Consider the following 24,078-nt stretch of genomic DNA (forward strand, 5'->3'; position numbering starts at 1 on the left):
CCTGAGTCTGTCCATAAAAAGGTCTGCTTTTGTTGTGCTTGAGTTCCTCCACCCAAAGCAAGTGACTTTTGTCTTTAAAAGCTTTGTGTAATCTCTGTCCAGGGTGCAGATCTTTGCGATGGGAGTCCATCTGTAGATGCTGGCCTTTTTCATAAGGACTCCTGATTCAATCTCTCAAAATGTGGCTTCTCTGTTTTCTCACCATACAACAATTTTAGTGGCAAATGAAAAGATGGTCTAGGTCTAAAAATGTCACAAGATGGTCATAGCCAATATAGCAAGGAGAAGAGGAATGGCGTTCAGAGGAAAGAAAGTCCAATGGGGCATCAAGTTCAGGAGAATGCTGGGGTCAACAGGACTCAACCAGGGATGAGGGTGGGAACAAATGGGCGCCTGAGAAGCTCACACTGATGAGTGGATGGTGGTCGGGGAACTTAAGTCACACATGAATCTTAAGTTACATATGGGCCAATCACTGCTTCTTCCCAGCATCACTCTTGGCTCCCATGAGTTCATGGGGAAGGGGATAGAAAGGTATCTACTAGAGTGAGTAGAAGAAAATGGGCGTGTAGGGGTGATGTCACAGATTTTGTGGAAGTCCTCAGAACTGGAGAGGGTACAGAGAGGTCTAGCCTTCTCACTGATGGCTGTATCTTGTCAGCTGCTTTTTGCTGGTGTCTGTGCTGGGCCTTCAGAGTCCCTCTAGTAGATTCCCCTAGGCAACTGAACCCTTGACAGCAGTGACCACAACCCTCATCCTAGGGAGCCTGGGAGTTTCCAGTATGAAAAGGCAGGAATGGAAGGGCAGATGGGTCAGGAGGGGAAGACAGGAAAGGATAGGACAGAGAATTGTGTGTTGTTCTGGCCAGTTCCCTGATAGTTACACAGTGGCTTTCACAGCCATCCCTCTAGTGCCTACAGCACTGGGTAGAGAGGACTCCAGCTCATAAGCACCATGGTTTCTCCGCTGAGAGAGGCTGTCTGAATTAAGATATTGTTGACTCCTCCATCTGGAGGGAGTACTGGGCCCAGGGAGAGGGGATTCGCCTTCAGGAGCCACTTACCAGTCAGACCATCTTGGTGAGGTAAATAGGGTTAGCCAGGCCTTAGGTGCTCTCAAAAAAAAAAAAAAATAAGGAAACCAACCATTTTCATCAGTTCTTTGGTCTTATTTCTAATTGTGGTTCAAGTTTCTGGGTCTGTGCATTGATAACATCAGTCACCCTCTAGCAAAGACTTTAATCTTATTTTTCAATAAGGTGCCTGTTTTCTTCCTCAATCTGGTGATCAGAGAGCTTAGATTCCATCTTTAGTAAGTGCTCTAATGTTCCCGGCTTGTCTCTAAACCTCCCATTGAGTAAGAAAGAAACTGAGGGGCTTGTGAATTTAACAGCACTTCAAGCTAGTAGTATGGGAGTGTCTTGAACTTAGTTTTCACTCCAGCTCCCAAGATGGGAAGTAAGATATGGGGAGGGCAGGAATGAGTGGAGCAAAAGGAGGAATAGTTTCCAGGCTAAGGAAAGAGAGAACATGAGTTGAACAGATGGATCTGACAGGGTGGGAGAAAAGGTGTCACCGAAAGTCTCAGCTATAGGTATCTCCATCCAGGTATGAGGCAGAGAGTAGGGTACTCAGTACTGGGCAAAGGAAGGGGAAGGAAGAAAGGGAAGAACTGAAGTCCTGGTGACCAGACTTTCACAACTGATGTCTATGAAGCCGTGGGCTTCTTCCCTGGTGTGCTTGCTTGGAGGAGGTTGACATGATTTCTCCACCCCATACTGACCCAGGATTGGATTGCAAGTGAAATAGGAAATAGGACCAAATGAAGTAGGGCAGGATTTTGATTGACACTGCATCTCAGCTCACCAAAGATGGCAAGGTGGACTCCTTCTTCCAGATCATGATCTTCCGTAACTCTGCTCAGTGGTCATTTCTTTATTTAAGTCAAGCTCTTCGATTCAGTGATTTAATCGTGTTTATTTCATCCCTCTGATATTCTATTTCTCTTCTCAAGATTGTGGAAGAAATCAATCGAGAATTTTTGTAGCTCTCACAATGAATAGCAGCAGTTCTTTGCAACAACTGTCAGGGAAACCTGAAGACTTTTCTTTGGTGTTTTACTTTTCTCTCTAATACTCCTTAAAAATCTTCTCAGCTAATGTATGATTTGAGATCATAGAGTGGAACTGCACATAATTCTTTAAAAAAATTTTTTTCTATACATTTATTAGTACACATCAATAGTACAAAGGTTTCAGTCTGATATTTCTGTACATGCATAGAATATTTTGATCATATTCACCCCCTCTATCAATCACTTTTTTTTTTGTTGGTTGTGGGGCTTGAACTTTGGGCCTGGGAGCTGTCTCTCAGCTCTTCAGCTTAAGGCAAGACTGCATATAATTCTTAACAACAGTGAATGACATAGCATTTGATATTGAAGTTAACTGATCCTATAACTGTAGGAAGAACTGCAGTTGACAAACAAAATTTTCTAGCAGATGTCAGGATTTTATTGGGCAAAAATAAGAAATTTGTTTATTTTACATTCTCTGAAAAATTTCTCCAACAAAACCCAAGATATTGGCTGGGAATGTGGCTTAGTGGTAGAGTGCTTGCCTAGCATGCATGAAGCCCTGGGTTCAATTCCTCATTATCACATAAACAGAAAAAAGCTGGAAGTGGTGCTGTGGCTCAAGTGGTAGAGTGCTAGCCTGGAGCAAAAGAAGCTCAGAGACAGTGCCCAAGCCCTGAGTTCAAGCCCCAGGACTTCCAGAAAAAAAAAAGAAAGAAATTGAGTGAATAGATAAATGAAGTTCATGGCATGAGCTGAAAAAAAAAAATCTTTCTCAAGTATAGTAAGCCTGCCTAATTTGTGATTGATTACACATTATTTTAAAGAAATGCACTCAACAAAAATGAAAAACATGACAAAGTCAAATAGAAATGATAAAAACAAATTCCCTTAAGAATCATAGTTGTGAGATTGGCTATGTTTCCCTGACTTAATTTTTGTGAAAATCTCCTTCACAAAAAAACAAAAGACACCCAAAGTGCAAGATAAAAATTAATGTGCTTAATTGAGATGACAATGTGATATAATGAAAAAGCAAAAGTTCAGCAGAAAAAATGAGCCAAACATCAGTGGTATAGATCTACACCCTTAAGCATCATGAATATTGTGTGTGGTATTTTCTCCATGAAGTTCTTCTTGGAGCCATACACTTGAGCTAGCAAAGTTCTACTAGAACTCTTCTCTTCATTTCAAGACTCAATTAGTTTCTGTCTTCTTTTTAAAAAATTGGTCTGCATCATTAAAAGATTTTTCTTATACTTTTCCTGAAAGTAGGTTGCTAGCTGTAGACTTCTCGTTCTTCAGCTCCAAAATGTACGAGATATGTCTGAAGACACAGAATGTTCCGTGGAAAGAATTCTGAACATTATGGGCAGCATGATTCTCAGTGGGTTAGCTACTAAGAAAGGAAGGTGTTTCATGTTACCAAAGCCCCTCCAGGGGTAATTTTAGTTGACCTGTATCAAGCAATTCAGAAGGTCTCTTCTAGAACAATGATAAAGTGCCCATGCCAGCTTTCCCACTGTGGCTCTCTTATTGCCTTCCCTCATCAGCCACTTCTGGAGCATCTGGTAGACTTTTTCTCTTAGTCCATCTCGCTCATAGTCATGGTCAATTTCATCAATCTGAGACTCAGCGAAGCCTAGAATCCGGGCACAGGTTTTCCACTGCTTTCCCAGGTGGGCCCTGACTGGGTTCAGGTGTTCATCAGTCAGACTTCTAGTATCACCTGCCAAATGGAAAAGAGAAAGCAGCTATGAGCCACCCCAACAATCTACCTTCCTGGATTGTGGAAAAACCAAAGTAAAGGGAAGAACATTAGGAGGTAATGAAGCAGATAATCGCTAAATATGGAGTTCTTTACTTATGAGATGATACTTGACCTGCCTGCTAGTCTGTAAGAAGTCTGTGTGTGACTTAAACCATGGTACCCCTTCCTCCTGGCAGGTACAACTGAACCTAGATGATGGCATTTTTTGTGACTAAAACCTCTCAGAAGCTACTATGTTGTGTTCTCTTCAACCTTAGTTAACAATACAGTTTGTTTAACACCTCTTTTTTTTGGTACCAGTATTAAGAAACAGTATTAAGCTCAAGATTATTGTTTTGCCATTTGTGTTACAGTCCCACTTATGGTTTTGTGGTGATCAATGAGAGGTAAGATTCCCATGGACTTTCTTGCCTAGCTGGTTTCAAATCAAGAGTCTCCCATCCCAGCCTTCTAAGAAGCTAGGATTACAGACATAAGCTACAGTAACCCCTCTGATGTGAACCTGAGGAATCTATTTCTTCCAAGTCTGAATAATAACACTTATGCTGATGAAAGCTGAATGCCTTTCTAGAACTTCCTATGTGCCAGGTAGTGTTCTAAGACTTAATACACAGTGACTTAATTTTAGCAGTGAAGTCATAAAATTCTGGGATTCCCCCCATATTAGATTTTCCCCATATTTGTAATAAATTACAAAGGGATTATAAAAAGAAACACTGAATAGATTTCAGTGAGAAAGTTATCACAAGAAAATATTTAACATTCCATTATATTCCCCTGAACAAGCAAGTTAGCCTGCCAGATGTTGGATTGGTTATTTACTTTGTTGGATTGGTTATTTATTTATTTTACTTATTTGCAGTGCTTAGGATTAAGTCTGAGCACTGTGCATGTCAGCCCAGTATTCTACTACTGATTTACCCCCCAGCCCAAAACTAGGTCCTTAAAAAAGCATCTTACCAAAGATATCTTGGTACTTGGAATCTAATTCTTCTTTATAGTCAGTACCTGTGCTGTCTAGAAATTTTGAACTCACGCCACCAATCTCCATATAATTACAGTTTCCAATCTGAATGCCACTGCTGTTGAATATTGTATATTTTATGGACTCATCTGAATAGAGAGAAAGATAGAGGTAAGTCAATAAGATCAAACCAAGAGAAAAATTGTAGGACTTTATTCCACATATTAAAGTGAAATGAGTGAATAAATTATCTCCTTTAAAATGTGGCTACTTTACTTCACACTATTAAGATGACTACTAGAATAAAAGTAGTGTTGGCAAAAATGTGGAGAAAACAGATCCTTGTACATAGTTGAGTGTAAGATGGTGCAAGCATAGGGGGAAACTGGAATTTTCCGAACAGTAAAAATTAGGTTACCATGTAATTCTGTAATTGTCTCTCAGTATTTACCCTAAAAAACTTGAATGAGAATATACTTCTACACCTAGAAGCATTATTCACAATAGCCAAAAGGTAGAAGCAACCAATGCCTGTCAACAGAACCTTTTTTTTTTTTTTGGTTGGTTGCAGGGCCTGAACTCTGGGACTGGGTGCTGTCCCTCAGCTCTTCAGCTCAAGGCTAGCGCTCTACCACTTGAGCCACAGTGCCACTTCCGGCTTTTTTCTTTTTGCTTATATGGTGCTGAGGAATCGAACCCAGGGCCTCATGCATGCAAGGCAAGCGCTCTACCACTGAGCCACCTTCCCAGCCCCCGGCTTTTTTCTTTTTGCTTATGTGGTGCTGAGGAATCGAACCCAGGGCCTCATGCACGCATGCCAAGCACTCTACCACTGAGCTACCTTCCTAGCCCCAGAACTTTTTTTTTTTTTTTTTGAGACAGAAACTCCAGCCCAATAGCAAGCCTTGCCCTTCTCAGTGCTGGGACTACAGGTGTGTGCCATCATACCTCCCCTATACCAGAATCTTAGTCTGAGAAAGTAAGTTTTGATACCTCTTGAACTCAGAAGACATTGGCTAGGTGAACTATTAAAGGACAAACACTCTGATTCCACTCACATTAAGATACTTAGATCAGAGACAGAAACTAGAATGGTGGTTAACTGAGGCTAGGGAAAAGAGTGATGGGGATTTAGTGCTTAATGGGGGAAGAACTTCAGTTTGGGAGGATGAAATGTTCTTGATATAGACAGTGACCTTGCACAACCATATGAATGTTCTCTATGTCTACACAACTCAAAAAGTTAACATGGTAAATTTTTGTTCTAAGTATTCTACTAGAATTAAAAAATAATGTGAACTAAGTACTGGTGGCTCACACCTGGAATCCAAGCTACTCAGGAGGCTGAGATGTGAGGGTCACTGTTTGAAGCCAGCAAAGGTAGAAAAAGTTTGTGAAACTCTCATCTCCAATTAACCACCAAAAACTAGAAGTGGAGGTATGGCTCAAGTGGTAGTATCCCTGAGTGGAAAAATCTAAGTAAGATTGCCAGGCCCTGAGTGCAAGCCCTGCTACTGGCACAAGACATAAATTTAAAAAAATATGGCCTAGCATGGCTACCCATATCACCACTATGAAGACTGAAGCTAGAGGATCTTGAGTTCAAGTTAAGCTTGGGCTATGTACTGATTAAGTCTCAAAAAAACCGAACAAACAAAAATTCAGCTGCCACTAAGTCAGGAAAGAGGTGGACCAAGCAAATAAGGCTTGGCTTACTTAAATGACTGCTAAGTGCCCTTACACTTTGTTCAACCAACTCAACCTCTCAGGTCCATATTCAAAACTAGCCACAGTTCCCTGCTAATCTTCTGACACTTTCTTCTACCATCTCCTCCCTCTCTCCAGGTTAAAGGCTGGGGGCCACTAACTTTCGCACAGATCCATCATAAGGTAGTCCTCCTTTGCACCAACTGTTCCCTCGGCCTGATCTGCTAGTGTCAGCTATGAGTTCCCAACAGAGGACCAGGTGAAATCACTGTCCTTCCTTGAGCCTACACTGAAATCCGAATCCTAGACTCATTCCTCTGCCCTCAGCTGCTGTGCATCAGTCAGGTCCAGCCTTCCCCACTAGTGTGTGAGTCCTAGGTGGGCAAACACCATGCCCATTTATTTCCTAGTCCTCGTGGGAGCTTAGGGCTCACTGTAGGCTATGTACCCAGTGCCACTCATGCAGCAGTGGAGGTGTCCAATGTGTTGCACTAAAGATCATTTAGCAAATTTTTGAGGGGTACAGAGGAATGAAACAGTTTTGAGGAGAATGAAATTTAGTGAATCAGCTCAGGAGGCACCTCTGGCTCTCAAGTCCAGCCCAGTGGGAACAGATGCCACAGTGCCTGTGTTCATTTTTCTCAATGAAGCCAAGGAAACTAGTGCTCTACTGACATGTGGTGTATGATGCACACACCCAGAGGCTGAATGCCATTTTGGGTGATCCATGGAGCTACCATTTCTCTCTGAAAAAAACCTGGCTGCAGTCTCTAGAGTGTTGTCTGCTCTAAAGGCTTCAACTTCTGTAAGTGATCATGAATAACAGCTACAATGAGAGCATCAGCTATCATTTATTGAACTGCCTTACCAGCTTGATCCTCCCAGCTAGCTCACTGTCCAAGGCTTGTGCTGACTGTTAACGAATAGGCTATGTTAATCACTGGCTCATAGGAGGTTAAGTCCAGACAGCACTTTGACTTAGTGCAATTTACCCCAGTATTTTACCCCGTACTTCTCCACTCCATCACGAAGCCAGTGAATTTAATTAGTGTTATATAAAATAATGGGTTTCATTATAATTTTAGAATCATATTCATATTTGCTTCATCTACTTCCTTGTCCTCCTTCCTATGAATCTCTACTGATAGTCATCTTCTACATGTTCCCCCCCCCTCCTTCTTTTTTGTTGGTCGTGGGCCTGGGCGCTATCCCTGAGCTCCTCAGCCCAAGGCTAGCACTCTACCGCTTGAGCCACAGCGCCACTTCCAACTTTTTCTGCTTATGTGGTGCTGAGGAATCAAACCCAGGGCCTCAAGCATGCAAGGCAAGCATTTTGCCACTGAGCCACCTTCCCAGCCCCTCATGTCCTTTTTTTAGTAAAGAAACAAAACAAATGTACATGGGATAAAACATGAAATATTTGTCTTATTTTGGTTAACATAGTGATCTCCTATACAATCCATTTCCTGAAAGTGGCTTAATTTTGTTCTTCCTTATGGCTGACTAATAATCCATTGTTTATATAGCATAGTTTCTTTATCCATTCATCTAGGCTAATTTTGTAACTTAACTATTGTAAATATTGTCTGCTGACTCTGATTCCTTTGAATATATATCTAGCAGTGATATAGGCAGGATCTTAACTTTTTATTTTTTGCTGTACTCATTCTATAGTGGCTGGATTAAGTTACCTTTCCACCAAGAATGTATAAGAGTTCTCTTGTCTCCTGCATCATCGTTAACTTTTGTTGTTTGTTTTCTTGATTGTTATTCTGACTGGGTGAGACAGAATTTCAAGTAGAATTTTTTTTTTTTTGCCAGTCCTGGAGCTTGAACTGAGGGCCTTGGGTGCTGCTCAGCATTTTGTCCTCAAGGCTAGCATTCTACCACCTGAGCCACATTTCCATTTTCCACTTTTTGGTGGCTAATTGGAGATAAGAGTGTCGCTGTCTTGCCTGAGCTGGCTTTCAACTGTGATCCTCTTATGTCATTCTCCTGATTAGCTAGGATTATAGGTGTGAGCCACTGGTACCCTGTTCATTGTAGTTTTGATTTGCATTTCATGCTTAAGAATAATATGAACATGGGAGGGTTTTCTCTCTTCTAGTGTCTCTTTCAATTTCTTCAGTGTTTCATAATTTTTATTGCAGAGGGCTATTACTGCCTTTAAGTTTATTCCTAGGTATTTAATATTTTAGAGGCTACTATGAATGTGATTGTTTTTCCAGATTTTTATTAACATATTTGATATTGGCATGTAGAAAATCTATTGATTTTTGTATGTTATGCTTCCTTCTACTTTGCTCAAAGTGTTATCAGGTATTACTCTTTAAGAATAAGATCATATGTATTCAAATAGGAGATGATTTGACTTGTTCATTTTCTATTTTTGTCTCTTTTTATTTCTCTCATTGGCCTTGTAACTAGTTAAGATTTGATGCACTATACTGACTAAGGTGGGAAATAATGAAAACATCTGTCTCATTCCTGATTTTAGAGGAAATATTTATAGTCCTTCCCCACTGAGTATGAGGTTGGTTATAGGTTTGTTGTAAGTAGCCTTAATTATGTTGAAGTATGATTCTTCATTTCTAGTTTCTTCAAGGCTTTTATTGTGAAGGGATGCAGAATTATGTCATGATCATGTAATCTTTTTTTTGTTTTGTTTTTTGTTTTTGTCTGTCCTGGGGCTTGAACTCTGGGCTTGGGCACTGTCTCTCAGCTCTTCAGCTCAAGGCTAGCACTCTACCACTTGAGCCATAGCACCACTCTTGGTTTTCTGAGTGGTTTATTGGAGATAGAGTCTCATGGACTTTCCTGCTCCAGCTGGCTTTGAACCATGATCCTCAGATCTCAATCTCCAGAGTAGCTAGGATTACAGGCATGAGACACTGGCACCTGGCAAAATCTTTGTCTTTAATCCTATCATATGTTATGTTTGTTGATTTGCAATTTATTGAACCATTATTGCTTCCCTGCAATGAACCAGTTTGTTATGAGGTATCATTGTTTTTAGTGTTTTTTTTTGAATTTGGTTTGTATTTTATTGAGGATTTCTGTACCTATGTTCATCTTTTTTGTTGTATCCTTATTTATTTAGAATCAAGGTAACAATGGCATTTTAAGGATGACTTTGCATTTATTTCTAATCTATTTTAAGGAATAGTTTTAAGGGTGTTAATGTCTGTTCTTCTTTAAATTTTGGTCAAATTCAGCAGTGAATATATTCTGTCCTGGGCTCTTCTTTGTTGGGAGACATTTTAGAACTATTTCAATCTCATTGCTATCTATCCATCTATCTATCCATCTATCTATCTATCTATCTATCTATCTATCTATCTATCTACCTACCTACCTACCTATCTATCTATCTATCTATCTATCTATCTATCTATCTATCTATCTCTTCTTGGTCCAGTTTTGGTTGATCACAGGTAACTAGAAATGGAACCATTTCTTTTAGGTTTTCTGAAGTACTGGATTGCAAGTTTTCAAAATGTTTCCTAATGAGTCACTAAATCTTACTGTACCTTTGTGTTCTTCCTCTAAGAGTAGCCTCCTTTGAATATCTCATTTTAATCTTTTTTTATAATTTGGATTTTCTCTTTCTTTTGATTAGTTGAATTAAGGGTTTGTCAATCTTATTTATCTTTCCAAAGAACCTTGATTTTTTGCACTGTTCTTTTAGTCCCTATTTCATTAAATTCCACCTTGATCTTTATTATTACTTTTCATTTATGAATTTTGGGCTTGGCTTGTTCTTATTTTTCTTTTTTTTTGGGGGGGGGGTCCGGTCGTGGGGCCTGAACTCTGGGACTGAGCACTGTCCCTCAGCTCTTTAGCTCAAGGCTAGTGCTCTACCACTTGAGGCACAGCGCCACTTCCGGCTTTTTTCTTTTTGCTTATGTGGTGCTGAGGAATTTAACCCAGGGCTTCAAGCATGCAAGGCAAGCGCTCTACCACTGAGCCAACTTCCCAGCCCTTGTTCTTATTTTTCTAAGACCTTTAAGTGCAATTTTCAAATGTAGGCAATCAGAGCTGTAAACTTTTCTTTTGCCTTTGCTGTATCATCAAGGTTGTAGTAAGTTGTAGTTTAGTTTTCACTGATTCACAGGAAAACAAACAAAAAGTTGTGGAATGAAGAAACTAATGTAGAACTAGAAACAAAGAAGAGCTTCATTATGTTAACCTTTCACTGGAACATTTTCATTTATAATTGAGGGCAATGAATGGTAGGCAGGCAAAATAATTCACACAGAATGATGTAGATAGCAACTGTTATCCACAGGTTTAGAACTCACATCCCCTAACTCCTGAGTGTGAGCTATTTTTTTCTAACCTAATTTGAACAGTTCACTGAATAAAAAAAGAAAGATCTTGGGAGCTATTGTAATCAAAATAAAGAAACAGTTATTTTCATTTTGTTTTTACTACTGAGACATACCCTACTTATTTGGCTGGCAAATTAGAAAACCTACATTTGGAGCAGAATTAAACCTAGCTGATGAAAGCAAAATCAAGTAGAAGAATGATCAGTTAAATTTGCAGGGAGAAACTCAACTAATTCCTTTGCAGGATTATCCTTAGTATACAAACACATATAACTTCTCTAATGACTGTGGAGTAAAGACTTCCTTCCCCTACTACGAATATCTCAAAATCATGAAGTAGACAGACCCATTCTTGTACCCATGTTATTGGCACAATCAACATCAGAGGATCAGGGAGATCTAATAGAGATTTCTGGCATCTAAGTAGCTTGAGTTACTCAAAGGTGGGATTAAAAAGTATGATGCATTAAACACTGATTTGTGCTCTTTCCACACATCAGGATTTAAACTCTCAGGTTTTTTGTTAATTGACATCTCTAGTGCCTAGAAAATAACCTGGCAGAAACCATGAAGTGCTCTAGAAATTTGTGTTGCCAAATTAATCATGAATGAATAAACTGATGGAGACACTCATGAAATATTTTAGCAGCAGACACAAAGGAAACTAAAGGACATCTCACACAGGTGACTATCCTGCTTAATGCCTAATCTAATGTTTTGCATCCCTTAAATTCTATAATAAATGCTGCAGGAGAAATCCAGAATGTTTCCACAGAAGGTTTTGGACAATTTTCTATTTTGAAAGAAAATCTGAGAAGCTTTATGGTTTTTTTCTTGCTCATTTTTGCATTGCTGGAGATTGTACTCAGGACCTCACCCAGACGGGGTGCCACTGACCCATACCCAAGCCCGGAAAGATATATGGTCATCAATGCTTCTTCTACCTATTCTCACTTCAGGATTCCAAGGCACCAATAGCTGTGGTTAATGGAAGTTAATCAGAAATTAAGGTGGTGTTATTAAATGTTATTTGGTAAGGATGCTGGCTATTAAATTATTAGTAACTACTATCACCTAGTTTTGACATCAACTGATAGAAATATGCAAATTGAAATAAAAGTTATTTTTCTCATCACAAATGGTATTCTAGAGCCTATGGAGATAAGAAATAAAATGTATGTGAGACTAATTTTCCTCAGGGAACAGCAAGCAAGATAAAAGTCAAGCAAACATCTAACCATTTATCAGAGAGTGAGGTCATTCAGGGAGAATGTAAGATGCCTGTCACTTACAAAGGTTCTGAACCCTAACAATTACGGCAGCTGGGATGGGTCCTTAGCCAAAGGAACTTCATTTGAAAGTTGAAGACCAGACCATATGGTAGTCTAAGGCCAGCTTGCCACATGGCCAGTTATATTTGGGAGCTGAAGACTTTAATAAACCTGTTATTTGTCACCACTGATAATGTACAGCCTACCATAATACAGCAAATAGGCTGCCTTACTTTCAGAAGAGAAAAAAATTAAGATTGTTTACCTGTTGGTGGCATGGGGCAATATGGAATGGTGGGTGTGCTTCCTAAGATATTTGTCTCAGGCACTGGAGTTATATTCAGATTATGCATTTGGCTTGGATTTGGCCCATACCAAACTCCTGCAGCTGCTGCTCCTGGATCAAAAACTTGTGTTCCAATCCCAGGTAAATTATGTAACTCACTGTTCCAATATAGTTCCTGGGGTTGGCTGGTGAGCCCTGTCCATTGGTGTATGGCATTACCATGACTGGTTGCACTGAGATGAGCAAGACCTTTTACACCTGTGCTCGGCACATTCCCTGAAGATCTCTGATGTGCAAAAGGGTCATGGGAGACCCTTCGTTTCTTTTCCTCTTCTCTGTTACAAGGAACATTCTGTCTGGGTTGTAGTTTTGTCTGTTTGTCCATACGGTTGCCAAAGATATGATAGCTGGCCTCTTCCTGGAGTTTTCGCTGCAGGTTGGGCTCAGTGTCTTCTTGTGGGAGCTCTAGAGAAGAAGAGAACCAGGACTCCTCCACAGGACCCATCTCTAGTCCCTGAGAACTATGCAGTGAACCAGGCTGTTCTGTTACAGAGAGGAAATTACCAAGGTAAGTTTCACAAAACATTTAAAACAGCAGCATCACAAATCTGTCCTTTACAGTGAAATGCTAAGAAGGAAAAGGAAAGGAATAAGTCTCTTTAGTAACTGGACCTTGTCCTACAAGTTTTACAATCAGTAAGAGAGTCTGCTTGTAGTAAGGGAGCATGGGGAAATGATCCTGGGCCACAGAAGAGTGAGTGAGCAGAGGGATGAGTTGGGAGGAAAGGGACTTGGGTTGTTGTTCCAGTGCAACGAGGGTGGACCCACAAATAAGCAGCAGAGCGCTCCGCACGTGGCATAGTGCTTTCATTCTATAATGCCTTATGGGAGTGGGAGTCATCACCAGAACTTGATGGAGGATGCTTAAATGAGGTGAAGTGATTTACATCAGAGCAGAGAGAAGTGGCTTAGCTATCCTACACTCTGCCTTTCCCTTCTAATGAAAAGCGTCCCTGCTGGACTGTGAGACCAACCTCTCTGCTTACATAGATGTAGTCACCTATGACCTCAAGGACTTTGCTCTCACATATGTACCCTTCTTTCTGCTAAGCCATCACTTTCTCCCTGTCAGACACATTAGGCTTCTTGGTTTCAAGACACTTGATGACTGTGGTCACTGCAGCTATTTAATATTTCAAAGACATACAATGCGTGTCCAGAATATATCTTAAATTCCTTGATAGCAGAAGCTCATTTTTATAGTTCCTTCTGTGTCCATATGGGTCTGAATAGTACCTTAGAAATAGATTTTAATTGTAGGGTTAGTTACCTGAATTTGATCTGCTTGGTGGTAATGCAACAGAATCAATTTGGAGAGACTGCATTCTCTTCAAAAGTAAATTTTGGTCTGGATATTCTTTCTATAATTAAGAACACAAATACATACTTTAGTAAATAGGAGATAATATTGAGTCCTAGAAAATTATTGTAAGAATGGATCTTAGGCTGGGCACGGTAATCCACAGACCTGCAGTTCTAGCTACTGAGAAACTACTCTAGAAATTAGGAGGATCATGGATAGGGACCAGTCTAGGCAAAAACTTCTTGATACTCTTTTTTAGCACTAAGCTAGGTATAGTGGTTTACCAGCCAACAAGCTAGGTATAGTGGTTTACACTTGTAAATCCCAGCTATGTGGGAGACATGACTAGTAGGACAGCAGTTTGAGGACATTCTTAGGCAAAAAACAAAACAAGAGATTAGGCTTAATTAATCAATCAATCAGGCTTAACTGATCAATTTTACCAGCCTTTAAAAGCAACACTTGCCTTTTTGTGTCCTCTAGCAGGTGTTTTCATCTTTACTAATCTATCACTACTCAGTGTCACTACTTCATTTTCATTAGGTTAGTTTTGCTATCTTTAGATATGGTTGGCTAATTCAATTTTCACTACTTTTCAGCTCTTCTTTGAACTTCGCTTGCTCCCTCTCCCTCACTCCCCTTTTTTCCCACTTTCCCCTCTCCCTCCTTCTCCTCCTTCTCTTTCTCCTCTGCTTCTTCCTTTCTTTTTTCCTGAGCTTGAACTCAGTCTATGTGCTATCTCTGATATTTTTCTTTTTTCTTTTTTTGTCTTTTTTCCTCATGGCTAGCACTCTACCACTTAAGCTACAGCTCCATGTCCAAGTTTTTGGTGGTTAATTGGAGATAAGAGTCTCAAAAACATTCCTGTCCAGGCTGGCTTCAAACCAAAATCATCAGATCTCAGCCTCCTAAGTAGCTACAATTTACAGGTGCGACCCACTGGCACCTGGTAGCCTTTCCTTTTTCCTGGTACATGTATCTGAGACTAAAATACTAAGTACGCTAATAAAGTGCACTTTATAATTTTTAATATATAGTGTTTTGGGTTTTGTTTTGTTTTTGCTTGTAGGTCTTAGAACTCCAGACATGTGCACTGTCCCTAAGCTCTTTTTGATCAAAGGTATTCCTCTACCACTTTGAGTCACAGCACCACCTCCAGTTTTCTGGTAGTTAACTGGAGATGAGAGTCTCATACTTTCCTGACAGGGCTGGCTTTGAACCATGAGCCTCGATCTTAGCCTCCTGTAGCTAGGATTACAGGCATGAGCCACCAGTGTCCAGCTTAATATTTAATGTTTTTGTTAGCTTTCAAATAAAAGTATTTTCTTTGTTTTGTTTTTTTTTTGGGTCCGGTCGTGGGGCCTGAACTCTGGGCCTGGGCACTGTCCCTCAGCTCTGCAGCTCAAGGCTAGTGCTCTACCACTTGAGCCACAGCGCCACTTCCGGCTTTTTTCTTATGTGGTGCTGAGGAATCGAACCCAGGGCCTTGAGCATGCAAAGCAAGCGCTCTACCACTGAGCCACCTTCCCAGCCCAAATAAAAGTATTTTCTAAGGCTGGGCATGGCAACTCATGCCTAAAATCCATGCTACTCATGAGGTAGAGATCAGAATTACAGTTTTCATCTCAACCAATGAACAAAGCCTGGGGCATATGTTTGTCATCCTGGCTATATGGGAAGCATGAACAGGATTGTGTTGTGGTACAGGCTAACTTTGGTAAAGATGTGACACATCTAGAGAGCATGAACGAAATTACTACTCCCATCTGTCTATTGCTCCTTTAGTACTTCTTACTCAAAGTTAGCTTAACATTTTTCTGCTGTATATCAGAAAATACAATTCTGTCTTCTGATTTTTCACTCAGTGCTAGGAATCAAACCTAAGGCTTCATACATGCTACTACCCACAGCCTGTTTAAGAATTTCTTAAAATGGCTGGACTCTGGTGGCTCATACCTGTAATACTAATAACTTGGGAGGCTGAGATTTAAGAACTGTGGTTCAAAGCCAGCCTGGTTAGGCAAATCCAGTAGACTCTTATCTCCAATAAGTCAGCAAAAAACCAGAACTTGAGGTATGGCTCAGGACTATGGGAAGCCCTAGAATAGGTGTCTGCGCACGTGCGCGTGCACGCGCACACCCACACAATACTTCAAAATAGCAAATTCACTTATAGTACTTTCCATTTTTTTTTTTTTCAGTAACTTTGTGTTTTGGCTTTACATGGACATATATATTTTTTCATTTCCTGTATTTTGATAGTGAAACAAGCTGAGTTTGTAAATATGACAGTACTTGAATATAACTGCTGAATTGGTTTTATGTGTTCACCAAGCTTTTTAACTTCAAATCTTAGCAACAATTTACACTGCTTTGTTTTTTCCAATTGATTATACATGCTTTGATATATTGATTTTTGAGCATATTACTTACCTTTAAACTTTCTACATCTGCTTCTATGTTTCCTTTCAACTGACAGTCATACAAAGGTCTAAATATTTCTTCAATACCTATGTGAGAAAATTGTCCTTTAAATTTCATATTTTGAAGACAGATAAAAAATATTTTCTTTGAATTACTTATCTTAACCTGTGATAAAAGCATTAAAATAAAGTCTTAAGCTCCAAATTATCGTTTCATCTGAAACACTAGGAAGAAAGAACAAGAGCCAGAGCATCAATAGAAGTTGAACCTCTGACCTAACAGTGTACGCTTGGCTCTTTCTAGGTTTAGCAAAGCTTTAGCAATGCAAGATGGGCAAACTCCAAGTTTCTGTCCATCTGGCATCAAGTTTATGAGAGGGTTGGATACTCAGAATAAGAACTGAGGGAAAGGTTTCATTTGCTACTTTAAAAGGAATATAAGACTTCAAAAAGATGGAGCAGATGTACTTTGCTTCTTCTTCTTGCTAAGGACAAATCCCTATATATCCATATACATATATACATATCTATATATCTATATATATATCAAACAAACCTATAGATGTTTTGTAAGCAGGAGAAAAGAAAGCAGATTAGTTGAGGCCTGAGGGTCTGAGTAAACACCAAATAGTGAGTTCCTATATTTCTTCTTTCTCTCCTAAATCCCAGAGCTGCAGCTGAAAAGCTAGAAATGCTCAAACACCCAGAGGCACAGACAACAATACAGCCTCTTCTTTCTAGCCACAGGACTAAGTTAGGGGCAGCCTACTAACGTAGAAATCCTTTGATCCATAGTGTCTGTATTCTAGCGTGAAGCAAACTGTGACTCTTCCCCAGCTCACATCAGCTCTGACCAGTGAACATCTTGGACCTTCCCCTCAGGAGAGTCAATTAACCCCCACCAGGCTGCTGTCAGAGACTGCCAAACAGGAAGCCTGAACCTTTCAGCCTAATGGCTGGGAGTGAGTCACTCCACACCCATGGGGTCAGTAGGCCACAACAGCAGCCTGGCACTTGTTCCCATATGACAGTAATAGGATACTTTTTTTCTGTTCTCCACAAAGGAAATGTTGGAAGAAGCCTCATGGAGATCTGGATGTCCTCTGCCATCTGGTAGGCCTGAGGGACCTCCATCTTTGGTATCAATGAGGATAACCAGAAAACCTGGATTTCTACCTCTACATGGCATTTGTAAGGTAATAACCACTATTCCTCCTGCCAGGCCAGGGTAAAACAAGTTCAGCTAAAACAGAGGAATAAGGAAGTTCAGACTCGCACCATGTAGGAAGGAAAAGTCTAAGGTACAATGGACCAGAAAGATGCTTAACTGCATGAATAAAGGCAAAAGATAACAACACTGAGACTACAGAGATGTTGGTTTTATTGCCCCCCAAATGGCAAAGTAGACACAATAAAAATGTTTACAAAGAAATTACAAACTTGCTTAAAATACATGGAAGAATGGAAAGCCTTAGCAAAGAAGGAGGATGGGTCTAAATACAGTAGTAGAGTGTATGCTCACCATGCTCAAAGCCTGGGTTCATGCCCATCAATAACAAAATCAACAAAATTCACCAAAATATATCAATTTTAAGTATGAAGAATACAATATCGAGAACAAGAAACTCAGCATATAGCACATGAGCCTAAAAGCCAAATGGAGGAAGAAAAAATAATCAGTGAAATGTAATAGAGAATGCCAGACTGCCTGATCCAAATGAGATGGAGAAAGTTAACTGAGAAAAAAACGTAGAGCCTCAGAAATCTGTAGGATATAACATAAGATTTAGCATTTATGCCATCCTAGTTCCAGGAGGGCATAAGAAATAATATAACTGAAAAGCTAAAGCTTTTCATGGCTAAAGATTCTGAAACATGATATGATACATACATCTACACATTCAAGAAACTAAACAAAACCCAAGCCAAATAAATGCCAAAAAATATCCACACCAAGGCAAAGAATAAGTAAATCTCTACAAAACAAGAAAAAGAAAACCCAAAACATGAAAAGTAATTCCAAGGGAAAGTATCGTGTATGGGAGAGAAAGCACACATGATTACGACAGATAAAATTTGAAGCCATGGTGGCTAAAATAAAGTACCTCAATATTTACCTAGTGCTGAAAAAATTAGTATTAGTATTATGCTCATCTTTGGTCCTCAGTTCCACCCACACCTGGGTCCCCTCCCATTCCTGGAGTTCCGGCCATATAGCTGGCCCCTCCCTCTCTTCCCCCAGACCCACCTGAACTCCTATCTACCTTACTTCCTATCTCTCAGACACTCCTGCTACCTGGATAGGGATGGAGGCCCTGTGCTCCCTCTTGGGGGAAATATGGCTCTTCTAATAAACCTTATAATAATCTTCTCCTGTGCCTGCTTGCCTGTCTCTGCATGGTCCCCTGGCATGGATGTGTGGGATCCTTCAAATAGAACTGTCAATTCAGAATCCTAAACTCAGTAAAACTGTCCTTCTAAAATATCTGGAAAATCAAGACATTCTCAGAGGAAAAGTAAAAGCATTAATTACTCTAGAAGAATGGCTAAAATATCCAATTATAAAAGAAGACACCTTGGAAACTCAGGAAGGAAGAATACATGTAGTAGATTCTTTTTTTTTTTTGGTCCGGTCGTGGGGCCTGAACTCTGGGCCTAGGCGCTGTCCCTCAGCTCTTCAGCTCAAGGCTAGTGCTCTACCACTTGAGCCACAGTGACACTTGTGGCTTTTTTTTTTTCCTGCTTATGTGGTGCTGAGGAATTTAACCCAGGGCCTCAAGCATGCAAGGCAAGCGCTCTACCACTGAGCCACCTTCCCAGCCTCACAAGTAGTAGATTCTGTAAGCATTATGCCCACCTTTGGTCCTCAGCTCCACTCAGACCTGACCCCCTCCCTGCCCTGAAGTTCTTACCATACAGCTGGCCCCTCTCTCCACCCAGACCCACCAGAACTCCCATCTACCTCACTTCCTAACCCCCAGACCCTGCTGGGGAGGATGCCATGTGCTCTCTCTATGGGGGAAATATGTCTCCTCTAATAAACCTTGTAATAATCTTTCTCCTGTGCCTTCTTGCCTCTGCGTGGTCCCCTGGCATGGATGTGATGGATCCTTTCATTAATCCTTTCAGATTACAAATAAATACTTAGCCTGTGTCCCTGATTTAATTCTTGATAGCTCCTGAATAAGTGTGTCTTTGGGGCAGTGGCTAGAAGAATAGACAGTTTCATAACAGACTGGTCCCCAGAGACAAAGCCACATTACAGAGCTAAAACCCTTGGGTACCCTCCTTATAACTCCAAAATGATCATTGATTTAATCAATCATGCTGACATAATACAACCTCTATAAGAAGTCATACATTTTTTGGATTGGTATCACAGAGGGACTGAGAAGGTGATGGGTCTAATGAAGCTCTACAGATGTCACCCCTCACCCATACTTTGCTTTATTTATGCATCTTTTCTATCTGGCTCATTCTTATATTAATATAATACAAAAATAAACATAATAAATATTTTCCTAAATCCTGTGAGTGCTTTTTTAAAAAATTTTTATTGTAAAGATACTATACAGAGGGTTACACTTCCTATTGAGCATTGTTACCCCCTCCATTGTTTTCCCCCTACTATCCCTTCCCTCCCTACCTTCCCCGAGGTTCTTTTTTTTTTAATTGTGGTTAAGTGATTACATAATTTCCCAAATTCTGTGAGTGCTTTTTAAAAATTGTTTTTCTCTTATGCATGCCAGAACATGAAAAGAATTTACTAAATTTTCTGCTCCTACCTCACCACGGGCATAAAAGGAATGGGACTAACCAGCCATAGACTGAAATTAAGACAAAACTCCTTTTTCTCTTTGTAAGTTGATTATTTCATACATTTTATTACAGCAATGGAAAGTTTACTAATATAAAACATCTATGAAAGCATATGTAAAAGACAGTAAGCACAAACAGAAAGCAAACTAAAGTGGTAGACTTAGGTACTAATATACCAATAAGTAAATTAAATGCAAATGGTCTAAATACACCAAACAAAAAACAGGATTGGCAGAAGAGATTTAGAAAACATGACCCAAATGTTTGTTGTCATAAAAAACTCACTTCACACAAAATGCCTCAGGGAACTTAAACATAGAACAATAGAAAAAGATATATTAATCAAGGGAAAAGCAGAGCAGTTTGATTAATCTTGAATAACATCTTGAACTAGAGCATAAAGATAGTGCAGACAGACAGGGATACTTACATAATGACAAAAGGATCAGTCCACCAAGATGATATAAAAATTCTAAATGTGGATGCACCAACCAAGAGACAGAATTAAAAACAGAAAGATAACTTTACAATTATATGTGGAACATGAACATCCTTCTCTCTATAACTGAATGAACAGCTAGACAATAAGTCAGCAAAGACATAGAAGGATAAAACAACCAACTGGATTTAATCAAATTTAGTAGACATTTAACCAACATGAAGAGAAGACCCAAATATTACTCTCATGTGTCTACAGAACTTATGCCAAAACAGTCAAGACCTTGGCCATAAGGCAACCCTAACCAAATTGAAGCACATAGAACATATCTTTTCACCACAATAGAATCAAGCCCAGTAAAATGACAGGAAAATCTCCAAATAATTGGAAACATAACGTTACACTTCTAATAATACAGGAGTCAAAAAAAGTCACACAGGATATTAAAAATATTAAAAAATGTATTAAAAAAACAACATGTAAAAAAAAATTGTGAGACATGTCGGGTGCTGGAGGCCTGTAATCCTAGCAACTCAGGAGGCTGAGATCTGAGGATCGTGGTTCAAAGCCAGCCCAGGAAGCAAAGTCAGTGAGACTCATATCTCCAATAAACCACCAGAAAACCGGAAGTGGCGCTGTGGCTCAGGTGGTAGAGTGCTAGCTTTGAGCGAAAGAGCTGAGGGACAAAGCCCAGGCCCAGAGTTCAAGACCCATGAATGACCTACCCCCCACATCCCCCCAAAAATTGTGAGACACAACTAAAGCAGGTCTGAGAGGGAAATTTATTGCAACAAATTATTAGAAAAGACATGTCTCAAATCAATATTACAAGTACCTACCTTAAACCTAGAAAATAAAGCCCAAAACAATCACAAAACAAGTAGAAGTAATAAAGAGCAGAAAAATGATAGACAAAAATAATCAAAATATAGCTCTTTGAGAACATTAATAAAATCCATATTGCAAGACTGAAAAGGTAAAAGTGCAGATACAAATTGTGAAAATTTGAAGTGAAGGTCCATATTCCTCTAGACTCTAAATATGAAAATATGAGGATATTAAAATCAACTTTATATACATAAACTTGACAACATAGATGAAATGGACCATTTGCTCAAAAAATGCTAACTTATCACAACTACCCCAATGAGAAACTGATCATCTTGGGCTGGCTGTGAGGCACATGATGGTAATCTTAGCTATGTGGAAGGCATTGGTAGGATTGTGATCTGATCCCATTTGAAGGAATCAAGCATAAGACCATATCTAAAAACTTAACTAGAACACAAAAGAGCTTGGGAGTGTCTGGAGTGGTAAAATGCCTATCTGGCAAGCACAAAGCCCTAAGTTCAAACCAAAGTACTGTCACTAAGATAAAGAAAAAAGAAAGAAAAGTAAAATACAGATCCTCTCAACTCATAATGATTTTGTATTAATGATTAAAACCTTGTCCCTCTCCCAAATCTCCAGGTCCATGAATCACAGGAGAATTAAAGTAACCTTTTCAAGAATTAATACCATTCTACACATTGATGTATAACATTATCTAGATCATAAAGTTACTGAGAACCTTTCTCAGCAAATAATCTAGGTGTGGTATTACTAGCAAACATTCACACTTGCAATGACATTATCTAGATTGTATATTAAGTTATTTACATCAACTGATGTTACCTAATACTAACATCAACTTAACTACTTGGCATGAAAATTTTTTGAAAAAAAGAATCTTAAAACATCTAGAATAAAGGGGATTAGAAAGACTGCTGACCAGTTTCCACACTCAGCACACTGCTCTATTAATCAAGACTCTGGGGACTGGTAGAGTGATGTATGTATAGATGAAAAGAAGAGAACAGAGAATCTAGAAACAGACTTGCCAGTGGCTCAGGTTTGTAATCACAGCTACAAGCAGGGTAGATATGAGATCTGAGAACTGCAGTTCAGGCAGAAAAACAGCCAGCGTAGGCAGAGAAGTCTATGAGACTCCAATTAATCAGCAGCTGGATTAGAGTAGTAGAATACCATTGTGAATGAAAAAGCCATGTGAGAGAATAGGCCCTGAGTTCAAGGCCTAGTACTAGTTCCCCATCCAAAAAGAAAGAAAGAAAGAAAAGAAATTGACCTGCAAAAACATTCTACACTTAACCAAGAGAAAAGCAATTCAATGAAGAAAAGACTTCCAACAAATGGTGCTGGAGCAATTGGAAATTCATAGGCCAAAAAAAGAAAGAAAGAAAGAAAAAAGAGAAAAAACAAAAAGCATGCTGACCTAAAATGTCTTAACTTTATATACAAAGTTAATGTAGAATGGATCATGGTATTTTTTTCCAATATGATATAAATCCCATAACTGGTGAGAAATATAAACACTATTTCTATGCCATTTGTTTTCTGTTAGCATGTCTTTCAAATTGACTTAACATTGATTGTTAAATGCTTAACATGGCTTAAATATAAAACTCTAAGAATTTTAAAATGAAACATAGAAGACAATCTTTGGACTCTAATCTGACAGTGTTCCGTGACTTAATACAAAAGCAAAATCTGGGAAAGGAAGTATTAAACTAGATTTCATCAAAATGAGAACTTTTGACTCAATAAACAATCTTACTAGGATAAAAAACAATCTATAGATAGGAAGAAAACATTTGTAAACCAGAGAGCTGAGAAAGAAGTAATATATAAAATGTATTAAAAGATTCAAGACAAGCCATTAATAGCCAAGTGTGGTAGCTCAAGCCTGACTACCACGTACAAGGCAGAGATCCTACCTATTTGGGATGCAATGCTATATTCCTCACAGTATGGCTAAAATAAAAATACTGAAACCAACAAGTGCTAAGAAAGATAGAGAACCTGGTACACATTGCTGGTAGGAATACAAGTATAGCCACTGTGGAAAACAGTATGGCAGGTTCTTATAAAACTATACACCTCAGCTACTTCATTCTTGGGTATTTGTTCCAGACAAAGAAAAATTTACATTTACACAAAAAACATGAACATAAAAATGTACATCAGCTTGGGTACCAACAGTCAAAAGCAGGCAACAAATGTTCCAAGGAGTAAGCAGTTAAACGACTTGCAGTACATGCACACCACGGAATAGTTGGGACTTGAAGAGGAATGATGTATATCAATCCGTGCAATGACCTGATGACTCACTGGAATGGAACACAGTTGAGCCATATTCATTTAACATTATTGTTGAAATGAAAAACATTCAAGAATGGAGAATGGGTTAGTGGGTGTCAGAGGTGGAGGGAGTAGGGCAGGAAGGAAAAAAGTAGGTTTAAAGCTACAAGGGATCTGTCTGTGGGATGGGAATGTCCTATACCTGACTGCACCAACATCAGGACACTGGTTGTGGTAGTGAATCTAGTTCTGCAAGCGGTTACCACTGTGGGGAAGTGAGTTAGTGTGTATGATACCTCTTCTCACTATTCCCTGTGAGTGCAAATGAATTACCATCACTTCAATACCTCATTTTAGACAGTGAAAAGGCATGAGAATAGACAAAACCAAGACACAACCCAAAGGCTGATAGATAAGTGGACAGCTAAACCAAAGCACCCCTTGACATTTTTAGTGGTAGGAGTGGATGGGGCCTTTTTTTCTCTCACAGCA

At 39.4% G+C, this 24,078-nt stretch overlaps 1 protein-coding gene across 3 annotated transcripts in view; it reads right to left on the bottom strand.

The window, feature by feature from the left end:
- Window positions 1-3,299: 3,299 nt before the first annotated feature.
- The window catches only part of Ripk1 (receptor interacting serine/threonine kinase 1), a 42,969-nt gene continuing 22,190 nt past the window's right edge, over window positions 3,300-24,078 (bottom strand). For all 3 annotated transcript variants that reach the window (XM_042680337.1, XM_042680336.1, XM_042680338.1), the window contains exons 7-11: window positions 16,201-16,277; window positions 13,735-13,825; window positions 12,384-12,947; window positions 4,806-4,958; window positions 3,300-3,803 (exon numbers count right to left, since the gene is read on the bottom strand). In XM_042680337.1, coding sequence (XP_042536271.1) covers window positions 3,523-3,803; window positions 4,806-4,958; window positions 12,384-12,947; window positions 13,735-13,825; window positions 16,201-16,277 — 1,166 coding nt within the window. In that variant the 3' untranslated portion in view covers window positions 3,300-3,522. The remainder of the gene's footprint in view (window positions 3,804-4,805; window positions 4,959-12,383; window positions 12,948-13,734; window positions 13,826-16,200; window positions 16,278-24,078) is intronic.

Source organism: Dipodomys spectabilis, unplaced genomic scaffold (genome assembly GCF_019054845.1).
Source record: "Dipodomys spectabilis isolate Male_0828 unplaced genomic scaffold, ASM1905484v1 ptg000059l, whole genome shotgun sequence".
Lineage (NCBI taxonomy): Eukaryota > Metazoa > Chordata > Mammalia > Rodentia > Heteromyidae > Dipodomys > Dipodomys spectabilis.